The 24,245-nt window shown below is 34.8% G+C and overlaps 1 protein-coding gene across 1 annotated transcript in view; it reads right to left on the bottom strand.

Moving 5' to 3' along the window:
- The window catches only part of Cc2d2b (coiled-coil and C2 domain containing 2B), a 108,140-nt gene that overhangs the window by 43,102 nt on the left and 40,793 nt on the right, over positions 1-24,245 (bottom strand). The window contains 10 exon segments of the mRNA XM_076834343.1: positions 3,232-3,341; positions 4,014-4,134; positions 8,659-8,832; positions 9,878-9,969; positions 12,135-12,227; positions 13,942-14,145; positions 15,181-15,319; positions 17,254-17,398; positions 18,317-18,467; positions 22,248-22,425. Coding sequence (XP_076690458.1) covers positions 3,232-3,341; positions 4,014-4,134; positions 8,659-8,832; positions 9,878-9,969; positions 12,135-12,227; positions 13,942-14,145; positions 15,181-15,319; positions 17,254-17,398; positions 18,317-18,467; positions 22,248-22,425 — 1,407 coding nt within the window.

Genomic DNA, 24,245 nt, shown 5'->3' with positions numbered 1-24,245 from the left:
CCACATATAAGTGACAAAGGGCTAATATCCAAAAGATACAGAGAACTCCTTAAAAAAAGGAAAAGACAGAGCAATAGGAAGATGTACAGAAAATAAAATACTAATGATTGAAAAGCCTATGAAAAGAAGCTCAAGGTGAACAGACAAATAGAATTCTGACATGTCCATACGATGGAGTATTATTCAGTGGTAAAAACAAATGAGTTATCAAACCATGATAAGACATGAAGGAGCCAGGGTGGTGGCCCACACCTGTAATCCAGCTTTTGGATTCTGAGGCAGGAGGAGTTTAAGGCCACCCTGGGCAACTTAGTGAGATTCTGTCTCAAAATCAGAAATAAAAACAAAAGGCAGGGGATGCAGCTCAGTGGTTTCCATACTGTATTATTCCGACTATATGACTGTGATGGCTAATTTCATGTGCCAACTTGGTGAGGCCACATTTCAGAGATATTTGGTCAAATGTTATTCTACATGTTTCTGTGAAAGTGTATTTTGGTTGCAATTTAAAAAATTAATAAACTCTGAGTAAAGCAGATTACTCTCTACAATAAAGGTGGGCTTCTTCCAATTAGTTGAAAACACTAAAAAGACTGACTTCCCTGTGGACCCCACCCCCCACCCCCCCACCCCGCTTTGGTTCTGTTTCTCTGAAGAATCCTGATTCATACAACACTGTTCTGGAAAAGGCAAAATGTGGAGCCAATAAAAAGATTAGTGGTTCTAAGAAGAGTGAGAGACAAACAGATGGAGCATACAATTTTTAGGGCAGTGAAACTATTTTGTATGATATTATAATGATGGGTGAATGGCACTGTATATTTATCAAAACCCACAGAATGTACAACACAGAGCGTGAATCCTAATGTAAACCATGCATACTGGCTGATGACAGACAGTTATGTAGGTGATTTTAATGAACAAAAAGTTTGAGAGCCACTGTCTTATTTAAAAAACTCTTAGACAGTGATGTGTCAATGTTGGCTCATCAGTTGTAACAAATATACCACAATAATATAGCATGTTGATGCCAAGAGGCTGTGTTGTAGTGAGGGGGTACACAGGAACTCTCTCCACACCCTTTTACTGTAAACCTAAAACTGATCTAAAGAATAAAATCTGTTAGATTTAAGAAGCTGAAGAAAAAAAAAATACCTCATTAAAAATAAGAGTGTAATATATATATAAAATAAGAGTGTAATATATATATATATGTATATATATACATATATATATTAAAAATAAGAGTGTAATTTTTGTATCAGGGATTGAACCCAGGGGCTCTTAACCATTGAGCCACATCACCAACTCTTTTAATGTTTTATTTTGAGATAGGGTCTCACTAACTTGCTTAGGGCTTTGCTAAGTTGCTGAGGTTGGCTTTGAACTTGCAAGCCTCCTGCCTCAGCCTCTTGAGCTGCTAGGTTACAAGTGTGTGCCACTATGCCTGGAAAAAGTATATAAATTAAACCACAATGAAAATACCATTTTAGATCCATTATATCAGAAAAAATAAAAAATATTTCAATTATACATTGTTGTTATAATGTGTATTAGTACAATCACTTTAGGAAACAGTTTGGCATTATCTAGTGAAGTTGAAATTGAATTCAACTACAACAAAGCAATTCTGCTCCTGGACTAGAGAGAGGAGAGGTTCTTAAAGTTTGTTGCCTGATTAGCAGCATTAGTGCCACTTGGTAGCTTGCTAGGACTGTAATTATAAGGCCTAATGAATTAGAAACTAGGGAGGTGAACCCAGAAATCTGTTTTAAGAAGCCGTGTAGGTGATTTTAATGCACAAAAAGTTTGAGAGCCACTGTCTTATTAAAAAAACTCTTAGACGTGTGTTTCAGAAGATAAGCACAAAATTAAACAAGATCAAAAAAACCACAAACCATAAAGGAAAATGATAGTAAAATTAATAACTGATTTTTCATCATAATATATTATAAAGAAAATGAAAACCCAAGCATTAGGGAAAGTAGTTTCACCACATATAAGAGACAAAGGGCTAATATCCAAAAGATACAGAGAACTCCTTAAAAAAAAAAGGAAAAGACAGAGCTATAGGAAGATGTCCACAGCAACTCTGCTTGCAATACAAGAAAATTAGAAAATTAGACAAATGTGCATTAACAGAAGAAAGCATAAATAAATTATGTTTTCATACAATGTAATACTATATAGATGTGAAAAAAATAAACAGCAGTCTTAACCCATTTTATGCTGCTATAATGTAATACCTGAGACTGGGTAATTTATAAAGAATAAGAGTGTATTTCTCATATTTCTTTGTTTTAATATTTATTTTTAGTTTTCGGTGGACACAACATATTTATTTTATTTTTATGTGGTGCTGAGGATCGAACCCAGCACCCCGCACACGCCAGGAGAGCGCATTACCGCTTGAGCCACATCCCCAGCCCTGTTTCTCATATTTCTAGAGGCTATAAATTCAAGAAAAAGGCACCAGTTTCTGGAGTCTGGTGAAAGCCTTTGTGCTGTGTCTTTACATGATGAGAAACTGAAAGACCAAAAGGGAATAGATGCTATATTGTCATATGACAGAAGAACAGATCAGGGGAACACAATCCCTCTACCTCTTTTATAAAAGTATTAACTGACTTGTGAGGGAAGTGCCATCATGACTTGAACACTTCCCACTAGGCTCCGCCTCCCAACACAGCTGCTCTGGGGATTAAGTTTCCAACACTGAACCTTGGGGGTGCATTCAGACCAGAGCAAACAGCTAGACCATAATTATGAACAAGGATGAATCTCTCAAAATAATTTGAGTAAATTAACAAGATTAAAAAAGAATATATAATTGTGACTCAATTTGTATAAAGCTGAAAACATGCATACATAAATGTTGGGGAAAATATGTATGAAGTAAAATAAAGGAAGAGAGAGAATGACAAACACAAATTCATGTTTTTTTTTTTTTTTTTTTTACCTCTGGGAAAGGGATAGTTAAGTAATGGTACAGAGGGCCTTCTAAGGAATTGGTAATATTCAATTTTTTAAATCTGGATGCAGGTATTTATTTTATTATCTATCTTCAGAACTTATATATACTATATATTATGTATATTAGTTTATATGAATTAAATATTTCACAATTTAAAAGTTTAAAGTGTATCATTATTTTTAATTAATGGCTTAGGAAAACAATTTTCTTTTACTTTTTTTAAAAAAAAAAAGCCTCAGGAAAATGGATCAACTTACATAAAATCTACTTTAATTTCTTCATTCCAGCAAGGATGAGATCCATTTGCAGTACTGGTTTGGTATACTGTATGCTGAAAAGAAACTTCTATAAAAGGATGTATGGTATCCTGAAACACATAATAAACATTGACTAGATTTTTGAAATATTTTACTTAGTTGGTACAGGTAGAAAGCTAGGAAATTACTTGGCAACTGGATTGCAACTAGTTTTCCAAATGGCCAGTATTCATCCACTGACTTAATGAACATCCATTCATCCTATCCACATCAGCTACTTTCCAGGGCCCAAAGATAAATAGAACTTTCCCTTAAGAATTTTAAAGTTTACCAGGGGAAAATAAATAATAAACTAATAAGTATGAAGGAACATAAGAAATAAAACAGAAGAAATATGTTAAAGTCAAGGAATGATTAAGTTTCTGAGGTTAGAACAAGGAGAACATCACAGAGAAAATACTGGTTGAGAAGGTGGGGAGGCCACTGCATGCAGAAGAAACCAGAGGAGGCCTTGTAGAACAAGGAGCAGTGAGACTCGGCTGTGGGGTGGACAGGACTGAGGCTGGTTGGTGGACAAGGGCCAGAAGATTGAACATTTGGTAGCCATTTCAAGGAGATTGTACCTTGTTCTACAGACACTGAGAGCAGAGAATAAAAAGCTTAGAATTTTATAAAGAAGATCTTCACTATGTTAGGAAAGTAAATTGGAAGTCAAAGAAAATAGAGATGGAGAGGCCAATTAGGAACCAGTTGCAATTCACAGCAAACAATCAATAATATACTTTATAGCAGTGTTAAATACTTATCTCATTTAAGATCTCATCTGAGCCTATTGATTTGATTGTTTCTTTATGTCTGAGGCGAGATATGGATGACATCAAATAAGCAGGCATATCCAAGGATCTTTAGGAAAAACAATATAGAGACATACAACTTAATTAGCTTTTTAAAAAATATTGCTTTTTTTAGTTTGAAAATTTAAAATTTTGTTCTAATTAGCTATACATAACAGTAGAATGCGCTTTGATATATGATAAATAGATGGAGTATAGTTTCTTATTCTTTTGGTTGTACATGATGTAAAATCCCACCAGTTGTATAGTTATATATGTACATAGAGTAATAATGTCTGATTCATTCTACTGTCCTTCCTACCCACATACCCCCTTCCCCTCCCCTCACCCCCCTCTACCTAATCTAACTATTCTTTCCTAGCTTCCTCCCCACCCTTATTGTGAATTAGCACCTGCATATCAAAGAAAACATTCAGCCTTTGTTTTTTTGGGATTGGCTAATTTTGCTTAGCATGATATCCTACAATTCCATCCATTCACCAGCAAATGCCATAATTTCATTCTTCTTTAAGGCTGAGTGAGATTCCATCTATCTATTTCCCTATTGTGAACTGAGATGCTATAAACATTGATGTGGCTGTATCACTGTAATATGCTGATTTTAAGTCCTTTGGATATAAAATGAGGAGTGGTATAGCTGGGTCAAATGATGGTTCTATTCCAAATTTTATGAGGACTCTCCATATCGCTTACCATAATGATTGCACCAATTTGCATTCCCACCAATAATATATGAGAGTACTTTTCCCCCCACATCCTCACCAACATGTATTGTTGCTTGTATTCTTGATAATTGCCATTCTGACTGGGATGAGATGAAATCTTAGAGTAGTTTTGATTTGCATTTCTCTAATTGCTAAAGATGATAAACATTTTTTCATATATTTGTTGATTGATTATATTTCTTCTGTGGAGTGTCTGTTCAGTTCCTTAGCCCATTTATTGATTGTACCTTGATTGGGTTATTTGTGTTTTTGGTGTTAAGTTTTCTGAGTTCTTTCTGTATCCTGGAGATTAATGCTCTATCTGCAGTGCATGTGGTAAAGATTTTCTCCCATTCTGAAGGCTCTCTCTTCACATTATTGATTGTTTTCTTTACCAAGAAGAAGCTTTTTAGTTTGAATCCATTTCATTTATTGATTCTTGATTTTACTTCTTATACTTTAGAAGTCTTGTTAAGGAAGTCAGATCCTAGGCCAACATGGCGAAAACTTGGGCCCACATTTTTTTTTCCTATTAGACACAGGGTCTTTGTTCTAGTGCCTAAGTCTTTGATCTACTTTGAATTGAGTTTCATGCAGGGTGAGAGATAGGGGTTTTATTTTATTTTGTTACATGTGAATTTCCAATTTTCTCAGCACCATTTGTTGACTAGGCTATATTTTCTCCAGTGAATGTTTTTGATGCCTTTGTCTAGTATGAGATAACTGTATTTAAGTGGGTTTGTCTCTGTGTCTTCTATTCTGTACCATAGAAAAGGAGGGAACCCTTCTAAATTCATTCAGAGGCTAGTATCACCCTGATAGTAACTTGACAAAGACACATCAAAGAAATAAAACTTCAGACCAATATCCCTTATGAATATAGATGCAAAAAGTCTCAATAAAATTCTGGCAAATTGCATACAAAAATATATTTAGAAGATAGTGCACCACTATCAAGTAGGGTTCATCCCAGGGATGCAAGGTTGGTTCAACATACAGAAATCAATAAGCGTAATTCATCACATCTACAGACTTAAAACCAAGAATCACATGATAATCTCAATGGATGCAGAAAAAGCATCTGACAGAATACAGCACCCCTTCATGTTCAAAACACTAGAAAAACTAGGGATAGTAGGAACATACCTCAACATCATAAAAGCTATAATGCTAAATTCAAGGCCAATATCATTCCAAATGGAGAAAAATTGGAAGCATTCCTTTTAAAAATCTGGAACAAGACAAGGATGCCCTCTTTCACCACTTCTATTCAACATCATCTTTGAAACTCTAGCCAGAGCAATTAGGAGGAAAGAAATTAAAGGGATACAAATAGGAAAAGAAGAACTCAATCACTATTTGCTGACAACATTATTCTATATTTAGAAGATTCAAAAAATTCCACTAGAAAACTTCTAGAACTCATCAATGAATTCAGCAAAGTAGGAGGTTATAAAATCAACACATATATCAAATGTGTTGACTCTACAGAAGGAGAAATTAGGAAAACTACTCCATTAACAATAGACTCAAAAAAAAAACTACTTGTTATCAAGAACTATGTAATGTTTTGAACAACCTACAATAAAAATTAATTAAAAAAAAAACTACTTGGGAATCAATCTAACAAAAGAGATGAAAGACCTGTACAATAAAAACTGCAGATTACTAGAGAAAAAAATTAAAGAAGACCTTAGAAGATGGAAAGATCTCTATGCTCCTGGAGAGGCAGAACTAATATTGTTAAAATGGCCATACTACCAAAAGCACTATACAGATTTAATGAAATTCCTATTAAAATCCCAATGACATTCTTCACAGAACTAGAAAAGGCAATAATGAAATTCATTTGGAAAAATAAGAGACCCAAAATAGTCAAAGCAATCCTTAGCAAGAAAAGTGAAGCAGGAGGCATCACAACACCCAACCTTAAATTATACTATAGAGCTGTAGTAACAAAAATGGCATGGTATTGACACCAAAACAGACACCAGATCAACTTAATTAGTTTTAATATTAGGTTTGGTAGGACTGAGTAATTTTCCCCATGGCTTGGATCTTACATTTTTTTATCATAGTGTAAGTCAGTGGTAAGAGATAATTAGTACTCAGGAAAAGCAACTCCCAAATGCTCAACTAAAAGTTGGATCCAGCCTATGACAAAATTTTCTCTGATATTCAACAAAAGGAGAAAAATAAACAAGTCATATTTTGAGAATATATTTTTTCTATTTATTTGGCGTTACCATTTTCTTCAACAAAATGATTTTAGAAAATAGTGGTGATTTTATATGTCCTTATTTTACAAAACAACCTTGGAAATGTACATTTGTTTTGAGAACATTGAATTCCATTAATAAATAAGATTGTAGTTCATAAAACATTGGGAAAAACTTTAGGATATTTTAAATATAGATTAATGTGAGGATGTTTTTGTTTTGTTTTTGTTCTTATTTTTTGGTACTGGGGATTAAATCCAGGGGTGCTTTGTAACTGAGTTATATCCCCAATCCATTTTATTTATTTATTTTTTGAGATAAAATCTCACTAGTTGCTTAAGGGCTTGCTAAATTGTTGAACTTATGATCCTCTTGCCTTGGCCTCCCAATTACAAGCATGTGCCACTGCACCTGGATATTTGTTTTTCATAGGTTAAATTCATGAGTTATAGTAAGAATAAAATAAGCAAGCGGAGTATACCATATTAAACATAGACAGGGACACCTAATATTTTTGAGGCATTTGGGTATAAATATTCATAATATATCAATCATAAAAGACAATAAATATAGGAGACACTAAATATCCAGAATACACTAAATATACATGAGCACTTAATGTTTATGATACTTTAATTTGACCATTCATTATGAAGTACATTCTGACTTTGCATATCCTCTACAAGAAGTAGATGAACCCAGTGACTGCATACTGAAGAATGAGTAAAATCCTATGATAAATTGTGGTATAAAGGTATATTAAGAATTGTAGGGGCTAGGGTGTAGCTCAGTGGTAGAGCGCTCGCCTTGTACTTGAGAGACCCTGGGTTCGATCCTCAGCAACATATAAAAATAAATAAACAAAATAAAGATATTGTGTCCATGTATAACTAAAATAAAATTTTAAAAAGAATTGTAATGCAAAAAAAAAGAGCTCACGTATAATGGCATAATTTGGCGTGAACGTACTCTCTATACAGAGTTACGAAAAATTGTGCTGTGAATGGATAATTGTGAATGTAATGCACTCCACTATTGTCTTGTATATAAGAAATAAATTTTTTAAAAATGCAGAAAAAAACGGGGTATGCCAACAAGCCCTGTTCAAAAGGTTAAAAAAAAAAAAAAAAAGAAATGAGTAAAATCCTACTTTCACTAAGCCCAAAGCAGAATAATACAACTGTGGCAATTCTGATTTCATAAAGCTTTCCACATTTGTTCCTTAGCTTTCCTGACACATTTCATAAAACAAAATTTGTATCCCACCTACTCTCTTCAACTTTCTGCTTCCAACACTGAGAAGTGACAATGGCATGGAATAGTGTTGGCAGTAGAAGCTCTAGAAGTTTCACAACAGGGAATAGAGACAGAAGGAATTTTTTTTTTTTTTTGATATAGCATGGGAAAGTGAGCATGGTGCAAATACCCCCAAAATATACATGTTAAATTTACTTCAGGAATCTCAAACTTCTGAAAACTGAAACAGAAAGCTAATTTGATTATCTAAATGAACATATTAAGTTTCATTTATTTTATGTATATGGAGTAGTAACAAAGTGCAAAAGTTTCACAAATAAGAAATCAAGGAAATTTATCACATTTAAAACTGATTTTTTTTGCAGTTCTATAAATTGGAGCATACTGCCTTACCTACTACTAACTGCAGTTTTCCTGGTGGGAATGTTATATGCCCTCAGTATTCGGATGAGAATCTTAATATCTCCATCAGAGATATTCTGTGCTGTGACTTTTTTCCTTTCTTTCCTCCAAGGTTTTAACCTTCTTCGTGGTTCAAGAAACTTACAAATTGCATATGTCAACTGGCTAAAGATTTAAAAAAATGATTAGCCTCACATACACAAAATAACATAGTTGATAAGTTACTTGTTTTTTTTTTTTTGACCAATTGAAAATAAGGCCATTATTCTGAACCACACTCTCCCCATTATGGAGCGGGGGATAAAGTTGTTTTAAACCCCAGGAAGAAATCTTGTTTTTCTGAGCATAAAAAGGAAGAGATGCTTTGTTCCCTCTTGTTGGAGAGAAAATGTGATTGCTCCATGCCTTTCGGGAACATGGTCCAAAAAGAGGCAAAGACATTGAGAAATAAAGACTTAAAGCATGATAAACTTTCAGAAGATGATTCAATTTTTTAGGAAGCATTTTCTCGAAAGTGACTGAATATCAAAAATTTCCAAGCCTTTGAAATGAGTTAGTTATATAAACTGACAGCCCTGCCAACATAGATCCATGAATTATAGTTCTAGAGTCACACTCATTTTTCCCAAGGACTGAAAAATAAAATTCAATAGATTTTATCATCTTAAAGAAATTAAAGCTTTGTTGGTAATACCAAGAATTTGCACATGGCCCCAGGGAGGTTTGCTACCTCCCTGCTCCTACCCTTAACTTTAACAAATGGACAACACAAAAAATGAGTTGCTGCAGCAAAGGCCACCCCAACTGCTTCGGGTCTCAGTGTCTTTGCACTGCTGAGGATTTTCAGATTTTCGGATGGGGGAAATTACAGGCTACCAGCAATGGGTAGCCCAGTAGCAGTCTCAAAATAAGAAAATCTTAGGACTTAAGACAAAGGCGTTTCTTTCATATCCTAAAAACTATCAATAAGGAGAAGGTGACAAACTTCCCTAAAGTACTATACCATTACAAACGTGTCATGTAGATATTCTAAAATGCAACTGTAAAGTGACCAAATATATTTTAAAATCTCTACCTCTTGCTTTATGATCTGAGATGTCATCTTTTGATATGTGTCTTTATTAATATAAAAAGTAGAGAACTTAGAGTAGTTGGAAGGTATTAGCTCACAGGTTTATATTTCATACTTAATAAATAATTTTAGTAGTACCTTGCAGATACAATTTCTTCATAATCAGCCACAATATCTGGCAAGCTATATTTGCTAATTTTGATGATTCTTTTCATTATTGATCTTCTCACCTAAAAAAGTTTTTAAAATTTAAAGAAATGTATTATTTATATTTTAAGGTTAGGTATTTATAATATTTCTGGTATATTTTACTCCTAATTTTTGCTAGCAACAAATAGAAAGTTTAGATGAGTGAAAATATGGTTCAGTTTGCTACCATTATTAAAATCATCTCCAACACACGCTGTCACACTAAAGCAAATTCACTTTTTTTCATTTTTCCCTTCTGTGTCCATCACATCTCATCCTAAATTCCTTGCTCATTTTTTTCCCATCTAACTCAAAGAATACATAGTCAGAACTACTCTTCACCAGAGAAGATGACTGCCCTGTGAGCTCATTTCTATATGTCACTAGCACATGAGTCTTGATCTATAAACTCAAAGACATCTGGTCGGTCACATTTCTGTATTTTCTTTGTCAAACTTATGCTCTCATTCCATTTGCTTGGCTAGAAAGTCAATGCCCAAACAGAGCCATTTCCCTAAGTCCTTGCAACAGACCTTGATTCTTCAAAAGACTACTTTTAGTCTCCTATTAAGTCTGAGGAAACCCCTCCCTTTCTCCTTTAGTTCTATCCTTAATAATGGGTTTAGGTTTACAGATATGAAACCAGTAAGTATAGCTTCTGGTTGCAATTTTCTACTTTCTGTCCTGCTACAAATCATTCCAGGGACATGTAACCTAGAGCCTAATTACCTGATCAAATGAGGCAGAAGTGGTAGAAGAATGGGAAAAAAACATAAAATTATCCTGCCACATGGGCAACAAATTGTTTCCCTTGAAGATGAACCAGACCCCACTGGACCAAAGGCTGCTCACTCTCGTCCTTTCTCCATTAGCATCCTGCAGATGGGGTTCCTTGCTGTTTCTCTCAGAGGCCAAGTATGCTTTACCCTCAGAATTTTCACATGTGGTTCCATTAGCCTGGAATATTCTTTCCCAGAAAACTCCCTGGCCACTTTCAGGTTTAAACAAGTACAAGTTAACTGTTAAAATATTACCTTATCAAAGGATTCTGTAATCACCTTACATTGCATACCCCCACCCACCCCACCCACACATACACACAGAACTCGTGTCTCATTTCTTAGTATGTTTTACTCGCTGAGAGACTAATAATATGTTGTTTATATATGACTTCTCCCACAAGAAAACAAACTCCAAGAGGTCAGAGGTTGTAGTAGATACTCAATAAATATTCACTGAATAAATGAAGGAAAGGGACACATTGAGAAGATGCACTAGCCTCTTAGATGCAAACATTTCAGCAAAAATCTATCTAGTAATCCTCGAGATTGCTGGGACTCCATTCATTCTTTACTGCTATAAGCCTGGCCTTGGCCTCACTGATCCCAGTAAAGCAACAAGAAGTAAAGTGCACACGACTCCGGGTCTTATGAGTTCCTTCAATGGAACCACACAAAATTTATAGAGTCACACAATAAACACTTAAAGAACCCTACAGCAAAGGAAGGAATTAAGCACCTATGGCCATAATAGGCCTTCAGGGTCAAATCTAAAGTATCTGTAATTATAGTAATTATTACATGAACCTACCAAACATGTAGCTTTAACCATCCTCAGACAGCAAAGAAGTCTTCACAGGGACTGAAATTTAATAAAATTCCTTCCCAAGATTCCTGTATGCATTACTTGTTCTCTTACTCTCTTGCCCATCTTCTGCCCTCTGCTTCCCTCCCTCCTGGGCTTCTCCAAACATTAAAAGATATATGTATATATCTGTTAATATATGTTAAGCTATATATATTATATACATTAAATATTAATATATGTATGAGAGATAGAAGGGATAAGAAGGATGAGTTCTCTCATATCTCTCATATTTGTCAGAACAGCAGACTTATTATTAAAGCACAACCAAGTTTTTGATATAACTGTGATAAAATACGCCTTCTGGTGATGTGGGGTGCTCCAAATGAACTTTGGGACGTCTATAACATTCCTATTCAAGATTGGGATGTGTTTTAACAATGAGTTCACTGGACAGGAAGTAACCTAGCTCCAAAAAGGAACTGTGATTAGAAAGAGGGGATGATAAGTGTATTTGTACATCTGGCTCTCAGGGAAGTATATATAATACCATGTGTACAGAACACCAGTTTTCACAAAAACAAATGCAAAAATACTGATAATATTGTGTTGTTTTTGTTACCTTTTTCAGAAAATTGACAGAAGTAATCCTTTGGGCAGTAATAGAATTCACATCTGAAATGGACATATCCTTCTCTACCTGACTTTCATACTCCTATAAACAGAGAAATAAGTTAGTTTTACAGGTTTCATATATGACCTGCTGCAATAAAATATTGCTATCCAGTTCTGTTCACATGTAGGAGGAAAGTGGCCACACTATAGCACTGACAGGAGAAAACATTACAATTCTTTCGCTGAGAATTGGCTTTTTAGTTTAGAACTATATACTATAATTGCTTCTGGGATGAGGTCATCTTTTGTATGTGGTACTGGTGATTGGGGTTCTCTACTGCTGAGCTACAGCCCTAGCACTTTTTATTCTATATTTTGAATCAGGGTCTTGCTAAGTTGTCCATGCTGGCCTTCAACTGGAGACCTTCCTGTCTTGGCTTCCCACATAGCTGGGATCATAGGTGCCACCATGCCTGGTGCAACTTGAGTTTTAAATGTAATGAGCCCTGTATGATTTTTTTTAAAGATAGAGAGGGGGTAGAGATAGAGAGAGAATTTTAATATTTATTTTTTAGTTTTTGGCAGACACAACATCTTTGTTTGTATGTGGTGCTGAGGATTGAACCCCGGCCGCACGCATGCCAGGCTAGCGCGCTACCACTTGAGCCACATCCCCAGCCCAGCCCTGTATGATTTTGTTTCTGTGTCCTCTAAGTGGCTGAGTGGACATCAAAATATGGTATCTTATTTAATTTTGCTGACATCACCCTGCAGTGGTAATACTTCTGCACAGGCATTTTATTCAGAGATGGAAAAATAATTCCTTTCTTCATGAACTACCTCTTAGCAAGAGCAGGTGCTAGGGTTACAATACAATTGGTTATTTTTATAGGAAACATCTCTTATAATTCATCTATTATAAGACTAGTGTTATGTTGATAAATGTTTAAGAACAAATTTTTTCTAACTTGGAGGAGAAGCTCCAATTTATAGCATTTGTTGATTTATAGCATAAAAGCTCTGCCTTGAACAGATTTAAAGCAACAATATGAAATCACTAAAATAGAGTTGGGAATAGGTATACATGATAGGCTCTCACCAGGTGGAGTCAGCCAGTTGTAGCACACTGTCAAATAAGATTATATATATATATATATATATATATATATATATATATATATATATATATATATATATATATACGCACACACACTGACACACATACATCTTAAAGATTCTGAAATTGAGATGTGCCTTATAATAAATGTATAACTTAACTATAGTTATATTCCCTCCTCAGTCCCCCAAAGCTGTTATTAAATTGGTAATGCATTTTATGATAACAAAAATAAAACAGTTACATAAATTTAGAATACACAAAAAGGATTTTGGCTGTTAAATAGATTGTCTCAAGAACACTAAGCTAAAAAGCAAGCTGAAGACTTTTTGGAATTTAGGACTTGATAAAGAGAAGGGAGAAAACTCTATCTAAAGATTATTAGTTAAGAAATACTAACAATGCCGGGCACAGTGGCACACGCCTATAATCCCAGTGGTTTGGGAGGCTGAGGCAGGAGGATTGAGAGTTCAAAGTCAGTCTCAGCAAAAACAAGGCCCTAAACAACTCAGTGAGACCCTGTATCTAAATAAAATACAAAATGTGGCTGGGTATGTGGCTAAGTGGTTGAGTGCCCCAGAGTTCAATCCCTGGTACCGACTCCCCCCCAAAAAATACTAACAAAGAAATTAAGATGGGTTTAAAAAAATATTAACTTTCTCATATAATAAATCATATTCAAGTAAAAACCAAGTACCTGGAAGACTAAATCTGGAATCTCTGAATCATAGAGAGGCATTTGCTGCAAAATGAAAACATCTAATTGACCAGCATTTCTAAGTTGCAAAAGCTGGAAACGTTTACTCTTTTTCATTTCCTCTTCAGAAACAAAGTTAAATTCATCTTGTATCTGTTCAAGACGGAAATACTTTGAAATATCCTGTCCCTTATATCTCATATACTGTAAGACACAAAAATGTAACATCTTTTCTTAAAATATTTTTTAAAATTTGAGATTATTTCAAAACACTATTTCCCCTTCCACCTCAACTGTAAGAGTTAAGATTCACAAAATATGTAGGAATGGAGCAAGTAAATCTGTGTATAAGACCAGAAAAATACAGACTCCAGCTTAAAAGGCTTCCCAACCTTTTCTCACACAAAAAATGAAAAAAATTCATATTGCACACAGAATGAAAAGATGAGAGTGCTTCTAGCTGGTTGCCCTAAAAGTTGAGGAAGAATCAATATTTCTGTCCACCTGAAGCCAATTCTGCCCATCAGTTGGGAAGCTCTGATCTAGGAAAACTTAGTTGCAATAATCTAATTAATGGAGTTGCTTTATTCAACATATGCAAAAGCAAATGCATGACTAGTTGCCATCAGAGAGACAAAGATTTATTAGCTGTGGTTCCCCCAGGAAACATGTAATACACAAATGAATAAAAGGCAGAAGAGTCAAAAGAAAGGCTGCAGGAAGGCAAGAAAAAAAAAGAATACAGGTCTAATGCAAATTGGACTTACAGGGTGGGTAAGACAGGTACCACGAATGCCCGCTTCATGTAATGGCATGAGTATAGGTATAAAGAAAGCTCATGTAGGTACACAGAGCAGCTCAGTTGACTATAAGGACAAATCAAAGTGACCAGATAATGGAATTTTAGGGAAGTCATCTTGATATTTTTAGTGTCTAATATTATGGTTGGCACATAACAGATGTACCATGGATGTTAGTCTGAAGGTTAGCCTGCTAAATGTGCTGTGGGCTGAAAGTAGAGGCAGAATACAATCCATCAGGCCTAAAGTAATTATTATTTAGTTGCTAAATTTCTAATTACCTTAACAATACAGTAAAATGGCTGAAAACACTCCTCAAGTTTACTGTCATATGATCCCTAGTTCCTAGAAAAATATACAGCGAACTATGGGAAAGTACAAGGCAGTAGAGCTTAGGAAATAGAGTATAATTATAGTATTGTTATTTGCTATAACTTACTGTCATAAATTCCACTAAATCAGAATATTCTGGATTATTTGGATCAATTCTGACTTCATTTGCCCATTCAAAAAGTTTCTGTGCATTGACTAGCCAGGGAATTCCAGGAATGCTTCTTGCATCTACATTCTTTAACACACTAACAGAGAAAATACTTTGTGAATTTGCACATAATATGCAAGTTATACATCATTATACAGGCTAACACTTAACCTATTCTGGGTATTTAAATCTAAAATCTATCCATATTTGCATTTAAGGATAAAATGGAAGGATTAGATATGTATCTCTCCTAACTTTTCTCCCATTTTTACTTCATGATAGCTTTTTATTAAATGTCTACTCTCCATTAAGAGACAACAAGATTCTTAAATATAAGTTCTATAAAAATTCATCTTTGTCATTCACTCTGTGGAATAGCTAAAATATATTAGATGCTTAAATGAATGGTATTTATTGGCTGTATTCTATAAACCCTAAGCATAATAAAATTATTAAATATTATCTTTTCATAGGATGCACAGTATTAAAATTTAATTCAAATAATTGCTTAAGCAAAATTAAGGAAGTACACAATATTTAAAAAAACTCTTAGGCTATATTGTTGTAGTTGAAATATAACAGAGAACAATGCAATTAATGTGGGCACTGTGGTCTAAGGGAGTTCTTTGATCATATGAGATCTTCAAATATTGAGGCTAGATTCATAATATATTCATAATTGATTTTAGCCATAGGCTAAGTGTAAAAGGAATTCAACTCTAAAGATTTGTTTGCAGCCATTGATTATTCAGTTAATCTCTTCACAGATGATCTGTTTCATTATGTATAAGCAGAAGAATTTGGATTTCCAAGATCCCTTCTGTAAAGAACTTGATTCATAATTTCTCAACTATAAATTTGGATTCCATAAACACAGTTCTGACACAGATTCAATAATGCTTCAGGCCAAATATAAACCAAGTTTTATATTGTCTTTTTTTCATCAATATTGGTTCATATTTCTGTATTTCTGTGAAGAGTCTTCTGAAGGATTTATTAATACAGACAATGTCTGGTATAGTAGGATGTAAGCCAATTACATAGGTGAAGTTCAAGTGGTCTCCCTTTCCTTTACTTCACGTTTCTTCCCTCATGGTTGAATTATTTTGATGTTTGTCATAAGAAATATTTTGGACCTGAAATCATGTAATAAAATTAGCTTCTCCTAAGAATGATCTTGGCCCAGATACCCTAGAAAATAGAGCCAGAGGCAAAGCTTAACTGTATTAGAAAAGAATACCCATTATATTCTCTTAAAGAAAAGAAGTTATTATTGGATCTCAATATAATCCCATGATTTGTCTCAGGGAAGAACACAATATTAGTAGTAAAAACTAAAGTAGTAAAAACCACAGGGTTGGATTACAAAGACTCCCTCAGATGCTTTCTATAAGTAGGTGTTCAGCTGTGGGCTGTGGCAAAATCCCTGTCCAATCAGACACCAAGTGAGTAACACAGTCTCTTGGCTCAAGACCAATCGAAGGATTTAAGATATTCACTTTGCATATGGAGAGCTAGAAATACACAAGGGGCATGTGTATTTCTTGGAACAAGAATAAAATTTCTAGGATTTTCCTTCCAGCAAAGTGATAATGCATAAATCATTCTTTGTTAATCCAGAATGATTAGGAGATTTAAAAGCTCCAGAAATAAAATTTTGGGGTGTCTTGGCTGCCTACAAATGAAGAGCTATGGAAATGCATTTCTCATTATCCATGTGGCTAACATTCTAAGCATTAATACATTCTCTTACTTACAAACGCACTTAATGACTTAGTAGAGTGATTTAAATAAAGGAATAAATCTACATCCAAATAAAGTAAACTGCTTCTACTGCTGCTTGGGTTTTCCCTTTTTTTACACATACATTTTGTATGATGCCTTGCTGAGACTTGGCATTCTTTTTGAAATATAAAAGTTCGTTACCCACACACACACACACAAAAAAAAAAAAAAAAAAAGAAGAAGGAAAAGAAGGAGGCGGAGGAAGAGGAAGAGGATGATGATGAGGATGCCGACAACATGTTTTACCTACAGTATGCAGATCTTGACTGTGACATAGGTGTTAGAGGAATACCATTTTCATCTAAGGCCCATGATAGAGAATAGCTAAGTTTTCCTGATGTCAAAAGACAAAGTTCTTCAGTTTCATTTCCCTCAAGAAGGAAAGGCACATCTGTTTTATAAAAGGCATTAAAGACATGATTTTTTTAGAACATGTACAGTTAGAACACATTTCCTCATTTCCTCTAGGAACACAAAGTTTTATGCTGACCCCCACTCTTATCTCTGCACTCCCTCATTTCCTCTCTAAAGTACTTCAAGGGAAACAGGTTCAGGCAGACTACAAAAAATAGAGGGAAATGTTGAGCTGAATACACAGGGATGAGCATTTCTGTTTTCCTTTTCTTATGCCTGGAAATTTCATAACCATTCTTTCTTGGAATGGCTTCCAGCAAGAAAGGACCATTGGCAGCAGAAAGTGGGCATGAGAGCTACTCTTTCTCCAGCTTTCTCTACATTCCTGAGTCTTCTTTCAACTTTTTCTTTCTCCATCTCCAGAAAGTTTAACATACTTGAAACTTGTGCTAAGTTCCTAGTGTTCCCTAAATTTTTTGAGTCCTCAATCTCTCTCCCTGTTTTTCTGCTTCATGTGGACTCCAGGCAGACTACATTCTTCCTCATCCTCTGTCCTTTCCAGGCTCTTTGACTATTTATTTTCTTGTTTCTCTTCCTTGTTCATTTGTTCATAACTCCTTTCTTTTCACCAGATGGGCACAAGTGGTTAAAAAAATCCCTACGGTGGAAAGAAAGAAATCTTGGGAAGAAGGAAAGAATGTTCTCAGAGATTTGCTAACTTAAATATAATTGCAGACGAAGAGTAAAATTGGTGCAAAAATAAATGGACAGAAACATCCCTTCTTTCTTTTGTCCTTTTCTCAATTCTTCCCTCCTTTATTCCTACCCTCTTTTCTTTCTCCATCCTCTACACAGTTTGAAGACTAATTCACATGTTCTGGAGTCCCTTAGGATCATTTAGGATTTGTTACTTATGCACAAAACTGGGGGATAAGAAAATATTTAATAAACTCACTGCTTCCTACTTCTTCATCCACGGGAATTACCAGCTTATCAGAACTAAATTCTATATATTCCAGAACACTTTTGCCTTTCACCTCGGTGTTGTTAGGTAAAGGTAAGTACAGTTTTGCCAGTAAGCTTGTCCTTTTACTTTTTTCATAAACCTAAATATAAGAGAAAATGTTGGTAACTCACTGAAAATACAAAACAGAAAAGTGAAAGAAAAAATACAAGGACCATCAATAAGATATTTATATCATTTTTAAAATACTAGACTAAAAATCAGCTATTATTCAATAAGATTTCATTCACAGGATTAAAAGGAAAGTAGATAATCATGTGACCTTAGAAGTGTAATGCCTTTTGCTGGTTTCATAGAAAATGAGCAGAATATGAGGCTTACAAATATAGTATTGAGAATATATGTATAACATAATACCCTAATAACCTGACTTTTGTGTACAGATAACATAATGCCCTAATGCCTTATCTTTGTATAGCACTTTTAAAGTTCTTATATTATTCTTCTCACATTACAAATAAAAAATGGAAACCTCATACAAAACTATATTAGAAAAGAGCATACTACAGGAATACTGCCACATCGATGTTCATAGCAGCACAATTCACAATAGCTAGACTGTGGAACCAACCCAGATGTCCTTCAATAGATGAATGGATAAAAAAATGTGGCATTTATACACAATGGAGTATTATGCAGCACTAAAAAATGACAAAATCATGGAATTTGCAGGGAAATGGATGGCATTAGAGCAGATTATGCTAAGTGAAGCTAGCCAATCCCTAAAAAACAAATGCCAAATGTCTTCTTTGATATAATGAGAATAACTAAGAACAGAGCAGGGAGGAAGAGCAGGAGGAAAGATTAACATTAAACAGAGATATGAGGTGGGAGGGAAAGGGAGAGAAAAGGGAAATTGCATGGAAATGGAAGGAGACCCTCATTGTTATACAAAATTACATATAAGAGGTTGTGAGGGGAATGGGAAAAAAAACAAGGAGAGAAATGAATTATAGTAGATGGGGTAGAGAGAGAAGATGGGAGGGGAGGGGAGGGGGGGTAGTAGAGGATAGGAAAGGTAGCAGAATACAATAGTCACTAATATGCCATTATGTAAAAATGTGAATGTGTAACCGATGTGATTCTGCAATTTGTATTTGGGGTAAAAATGGGAGTTCATAACCCACTTGAATCAAATGTATGAAATATGATATGTCAAGAACTTTGTAATGTTTTGAACAACCAATAAAAAAAATGAAAAACAAAACAACAAAAAAAACTATATTAGTTTTTATTGTGATTGAAATCTAGGTTGAATTACGTAGGAAAAAGTAAGAGTTATTGGCTCATGAAATCCAAGCACAAGCAAAAAGAAGTTATGGGAGCTGGGGAGGAAGGAAAGTTCTACAAGAAGAAAAAGGGAGGTACTAAGCAGACATCCCCAGAGAACACTGGGCACGAAACTCAGGTCTTGTGATTCTATACACTGTGCTTTCTATAGAGTTTCCTGTAAGTTCACTGCCATCATTAGAAACCTAGCTCTTTTTCAATAGAAAAGTCTTATTTTTGGCCTAGACTGTGTTGTCAGTACTTGGAGAAACAGTGATAAGTAGTCTAAAAGAAGAAAACCAAGATGGGGGTGGGGGTGTGGCTGCTCCTTGAAAGATAAGGAAGGAAGCTAATCAAAAGGATAGCTGATTAGTCAAGAAGACAAGAAAAATGAAAGACAAAGAGATCAATATTTCTTGTGGTTGCTACTTCCTGGTGAGAATGAATTTAAGCCAACACACTGGTCCCTTTGACAAAGGCATTCCTAATGCAAAAAAGTTTTTTTTTGTAGGAGTCGTACGTCTATGAAATAAATTTCTTATTGTAAATCAGTAAATTAACTAATTAAAAAGAGAAAATAAACAGATAAATATATTCAGATGTTGAATTGGCATTCTGATTTTATACATCAGCTGCATCAATTTGCTTAGGGTATGCAGATGCATTCTCAGTGGACTGTCAAATCCAGGTTTGAAGACTACAGGTGGGAAGCCAGACCTTGGAGAGGGCTAAGGAATTCCACCTGGTGCTTTCTCTTTGTGCTTCCTGCCTGTCACTAACTGAGTGGCTTTCTTCTGTCACACTCTTTGGCCATGATATTCTGTGTCATCTCAGGTCCAGAGCTATGGAGTTGGCTGACGATGGACTGAACCTCTGAAACCCTTAGTGACCAGCATTTTCCTATGACCGATTAACTGGCATGACAAATTAATTCACTTCTCTAGACCATTTTGAAAAAAAGTTCTAGAGGAACTGCAAGGAAGGAAGGTAAAGTGCAGACTGGATTACCTTTCTCAAGCTCCTTAAAATCTCCTATTCTTAACTGAGAGCACAGCCAGTCTTTGTATAGAACCACTTGATCTCTGACTCAGAAAAATATCAAGAGAAATATTCTGTTAGAAATTCACTGCAAAGATAGCTGAAACCCCCCCCTCCAAAAAAAAATTACAGGAGACATTCTACCTTCTAAGAAGATAAAGGAAGTCAAAAACAAACAAATAAAACCTCTTTTTTTTCCTTTGGAAAAATATCATATTATTTCTCGAGCCTGTGTTAATGTAGACAGGACTTTGTTTTGATGAGTTAAAAACAAAGAAAGAAATAAAGAAAAATTTGCACTTCCCTCAGGGAAGAAAACTGTACACCTCATAAAAATGTCTTGGTTACAAAAAGTTCAAACTTCTGCTCTATAGTTCTTCTGCATAAATTTTACTCATGCTTTCTCCTTTTGTGCTTTGAAATATAAATGTTTGATCACCTTGTCCCTTACTGCCTATGTGAAAAATAAGATATATTAATAACTGAAGTGAACAAAAGAATTCTACCCAGTGAGGTTTCCCAGAGACAGTCTTTAACACCACTGATGGCAATGGTAAGAAGTCTGGTCAACATAGTTTTTTGATACTGGGAATGAACCCAGAGGCTCTTTTCCACTAATATAGACTCCCAACCCTTTGGATTTTTTATTTTGATCAAGGTCTCACTAAATTACTAAGGCTAGCCTCAAATTTGTGATCCTCCTGCCTCAGTCTCCTGAGTAGCTGGGATTACAGACACGGACCACTGTGTTGGGCTTGTTCAGCATATTTTTAACGTAGGGACTTCAATAGAAGGATATTGCAGGTGATAGAAACTTGGGTAAATAAATAATGAATAAAGCACTCATCAGGGATAGAACAAAATTATACTAAGCATTACAAAATAATTTAAAATCAGACTTGTAATTATAATTCTCTCCACACTCCAAACTCTATCTTCACACAAATAAATCTTTATTCCCTCTTAAAACAAACATATAAATAAATACTTTTAGGTCTAGCTTCAAATTTAACCCCTACATTAGCCACAAGGACTTATTGTCTAACTCTATTAATTGTTCCCAATTTTTAAATGATCCTGCTTTCTTCTGCTTTTAGTACAAGTGGTCTTTGATCAGGGATCAGGAGTCTCCTGTATGTTTTTTCACCTGATTCTTAAAGGGATCAAAATTTAAAATATGAAGAAAAAATACAGAAATACTGAAGCCATCAGATCAAGGATAGGGAAATGTGAGAAATCACTCAATGTTCTTAGTAGATATGCAACTTATTATATTTTAAACAGCCTTCTTCCAACTCACTTGTGAATGAACAGTAATAATGCACATCAAGGATTGGCAAGAATTTTAGCAGGACTAACCACAAATAAAATAATTTTGTATTTATGAAATAAAAGGCCATAAGAGAGATGGAATATGCATTTATTAATTATATACACATTGTTAACTATAGAAAAACCATCTTTAATATAAAAATAACTTATCACATAACAGTAGCTAACATGAAAAATTATGCATGGCAAAAAATAAGATATAAAAGTAATGACAATGGCATACCTCCAAGCAAATTGTTTCAGGCCAATATATTAACTGGATATTGAAAATTTGCTGAAACATTACTTTAAAATCAAGCTGTAGAGGAGATACTGAAGTGCAAGAAACCTGTTTATTGTTGTAAAGTATTTTAAGAAAATATTTAAGCTTCTGAATTTTGGCTCTTCTCTTTTGTTCTTGCCTAAAAATTAAATGAATCTTTAAATGACCCATGGAAAACAGAATGGTTATAAAATATCTTTTTTTCCAAAATGTATTTTAGTATGTTAAAAAGATAGTTATTTTAGAGAACGAATGGTATCTTTAAGTCAAATAATATCTGCCTATATGTGGATAAAAGTTTCCCCTTCCAAGTCAGATGTTTTTAAGATATATATATATTCAAAAATAGAAAAAGAACTAAAATCAGGGTACTATAGATAATTTAGCTATTTATTTTACCAAATTATAACAGATTACAGCATTTATCCACCAAATGTTCTGTAGGAGAAGAAAAGTGAGAAACTTGGTCATGGGGCAGGGGTTAGGGGACAACGTACATCTGTTTTCTAGATTTCATAAGACACATTACACACACACAGTGTTTTCAATAACTTCAAAGCTGTGCAACAGGCAATAGGCCTGCTATTATCTTCTTGAAAGGTCTTTGTAAATCTCCTAGGCTTTGGGCTGTGCACAAGACAGCGGAGAAGCCATTCTTTCTCTGAACCCAAAGATCAGAGAGACAAACTAGGTTACTTCCCTGAGGTTTCTATGGAAACACTTATTGGAAACAAAATGATCCACGAGTGATATGAAACTCCTAGAGCCTTCCCTCCATCCATTCATCCACCCAACCAACATTTTAGGAGCATCTTCTCAGCTGCAGGGAAACTGACACAATGATATCTAAGACTTGATCCTCTTTTGAGAAGGGAGAACACTTGTTGAAAGATAAGCCCTAGATTGAGACTGAAAATTTCCTTCTAGTGCCCCCTCCCTTGCCCCCACCGATCATCCTATGCACCCAGAACCTCCATGCCCATTATCTGCCCATCTTCTCTGTAATCTTCTCAGAAGTTTAGGGGGAAAAAGGTATTTCTTCCTAGCTCCCTTTATACTACTTTCTAAAAGTAGTTTTAACAATGAGCTCATAAATTGATTATGAAAATTTGTTAAATCGGGATTATATTTATCTTCAAGAAATCTCGACTTTCTTCTTCATCTATAAACCATTCTTTTTTAAAAAAATATTTTTTTTTAGCTGTAGTTGGGCACAATATTATTTATTTTTATGTGGTGCTGAGGATTGAACTCAAGGCCTCACACATGCTAGGTGAGCACTCTACCGCTGAGCCCCAGCCCCAGCCCTAAACCATTCTTAATTCCTCCTCAATCTCTGTATTAATTTCATATCTCTATCCTTGATATAAACATATTACTTTTCTCTGAAGAATCAAGTTTTATTCAGCTGGATATTTAAATGGATAGCAACACTACCAGATAGCAATGGCTGTAGAAAGATTATGAAACATTATATTTCCTTTTGCCTTGACTTCCACTGTTTTAATCCAGCTTTTCTAGCACTAATATCTTCTTCCAACTCTTTTTCCTCTTTCCCTTCAACTCATATTTTTATAGCTCTGTTTTTTCCCCTCATTTAGATGATCCTTTTGTATGTGACTGACATAATAATTGATTTCAGGCATTTATTGGGAAGGTGTAGAGCAAATGAGTGTTGCTTCATTGTTGCACATCTCTAGTTAGAAAGAGTGGCTTTGTGTCTGCTACTCTTAATGTTCACTTTTAAATGTAACTATCAATGAATATGAACAGTTATTGAGTATCCACTATGTTCTAACTCCATGCTAAATGGTGCGTTTCCAAAATACTTCAAGATAAAATAGCAAAATCTCCTATGGGACAGAGATGTTGAGGAACTGGACTTAGTTCAGCGTTCTGACTTGCCCTATCCTCTTTAAGGGAGACTGGATCCACAGACTTAGTAGATGAGAGAAATGG

Source organism: Callospermophilus lateralis, chromosome 15 (genome assembly GCF_048772815.1).
Source record: "Callospermophilus lateralis isolate mCalLat2 chromosome 15, mCalLat2.hap1, whole genome shotgun sequence".
Taxonomy (NCBI): Eukaryota; Metazoa; Chordata; class Mammalia; order Rodentia; family Sciuridae; genus Callospermophilus; species Callospermophilus lateralis.
Note: the sequence above shows the minus strand (reverse complement) of the source record. Positions and strands in the feature narration are given on the sequence as shown.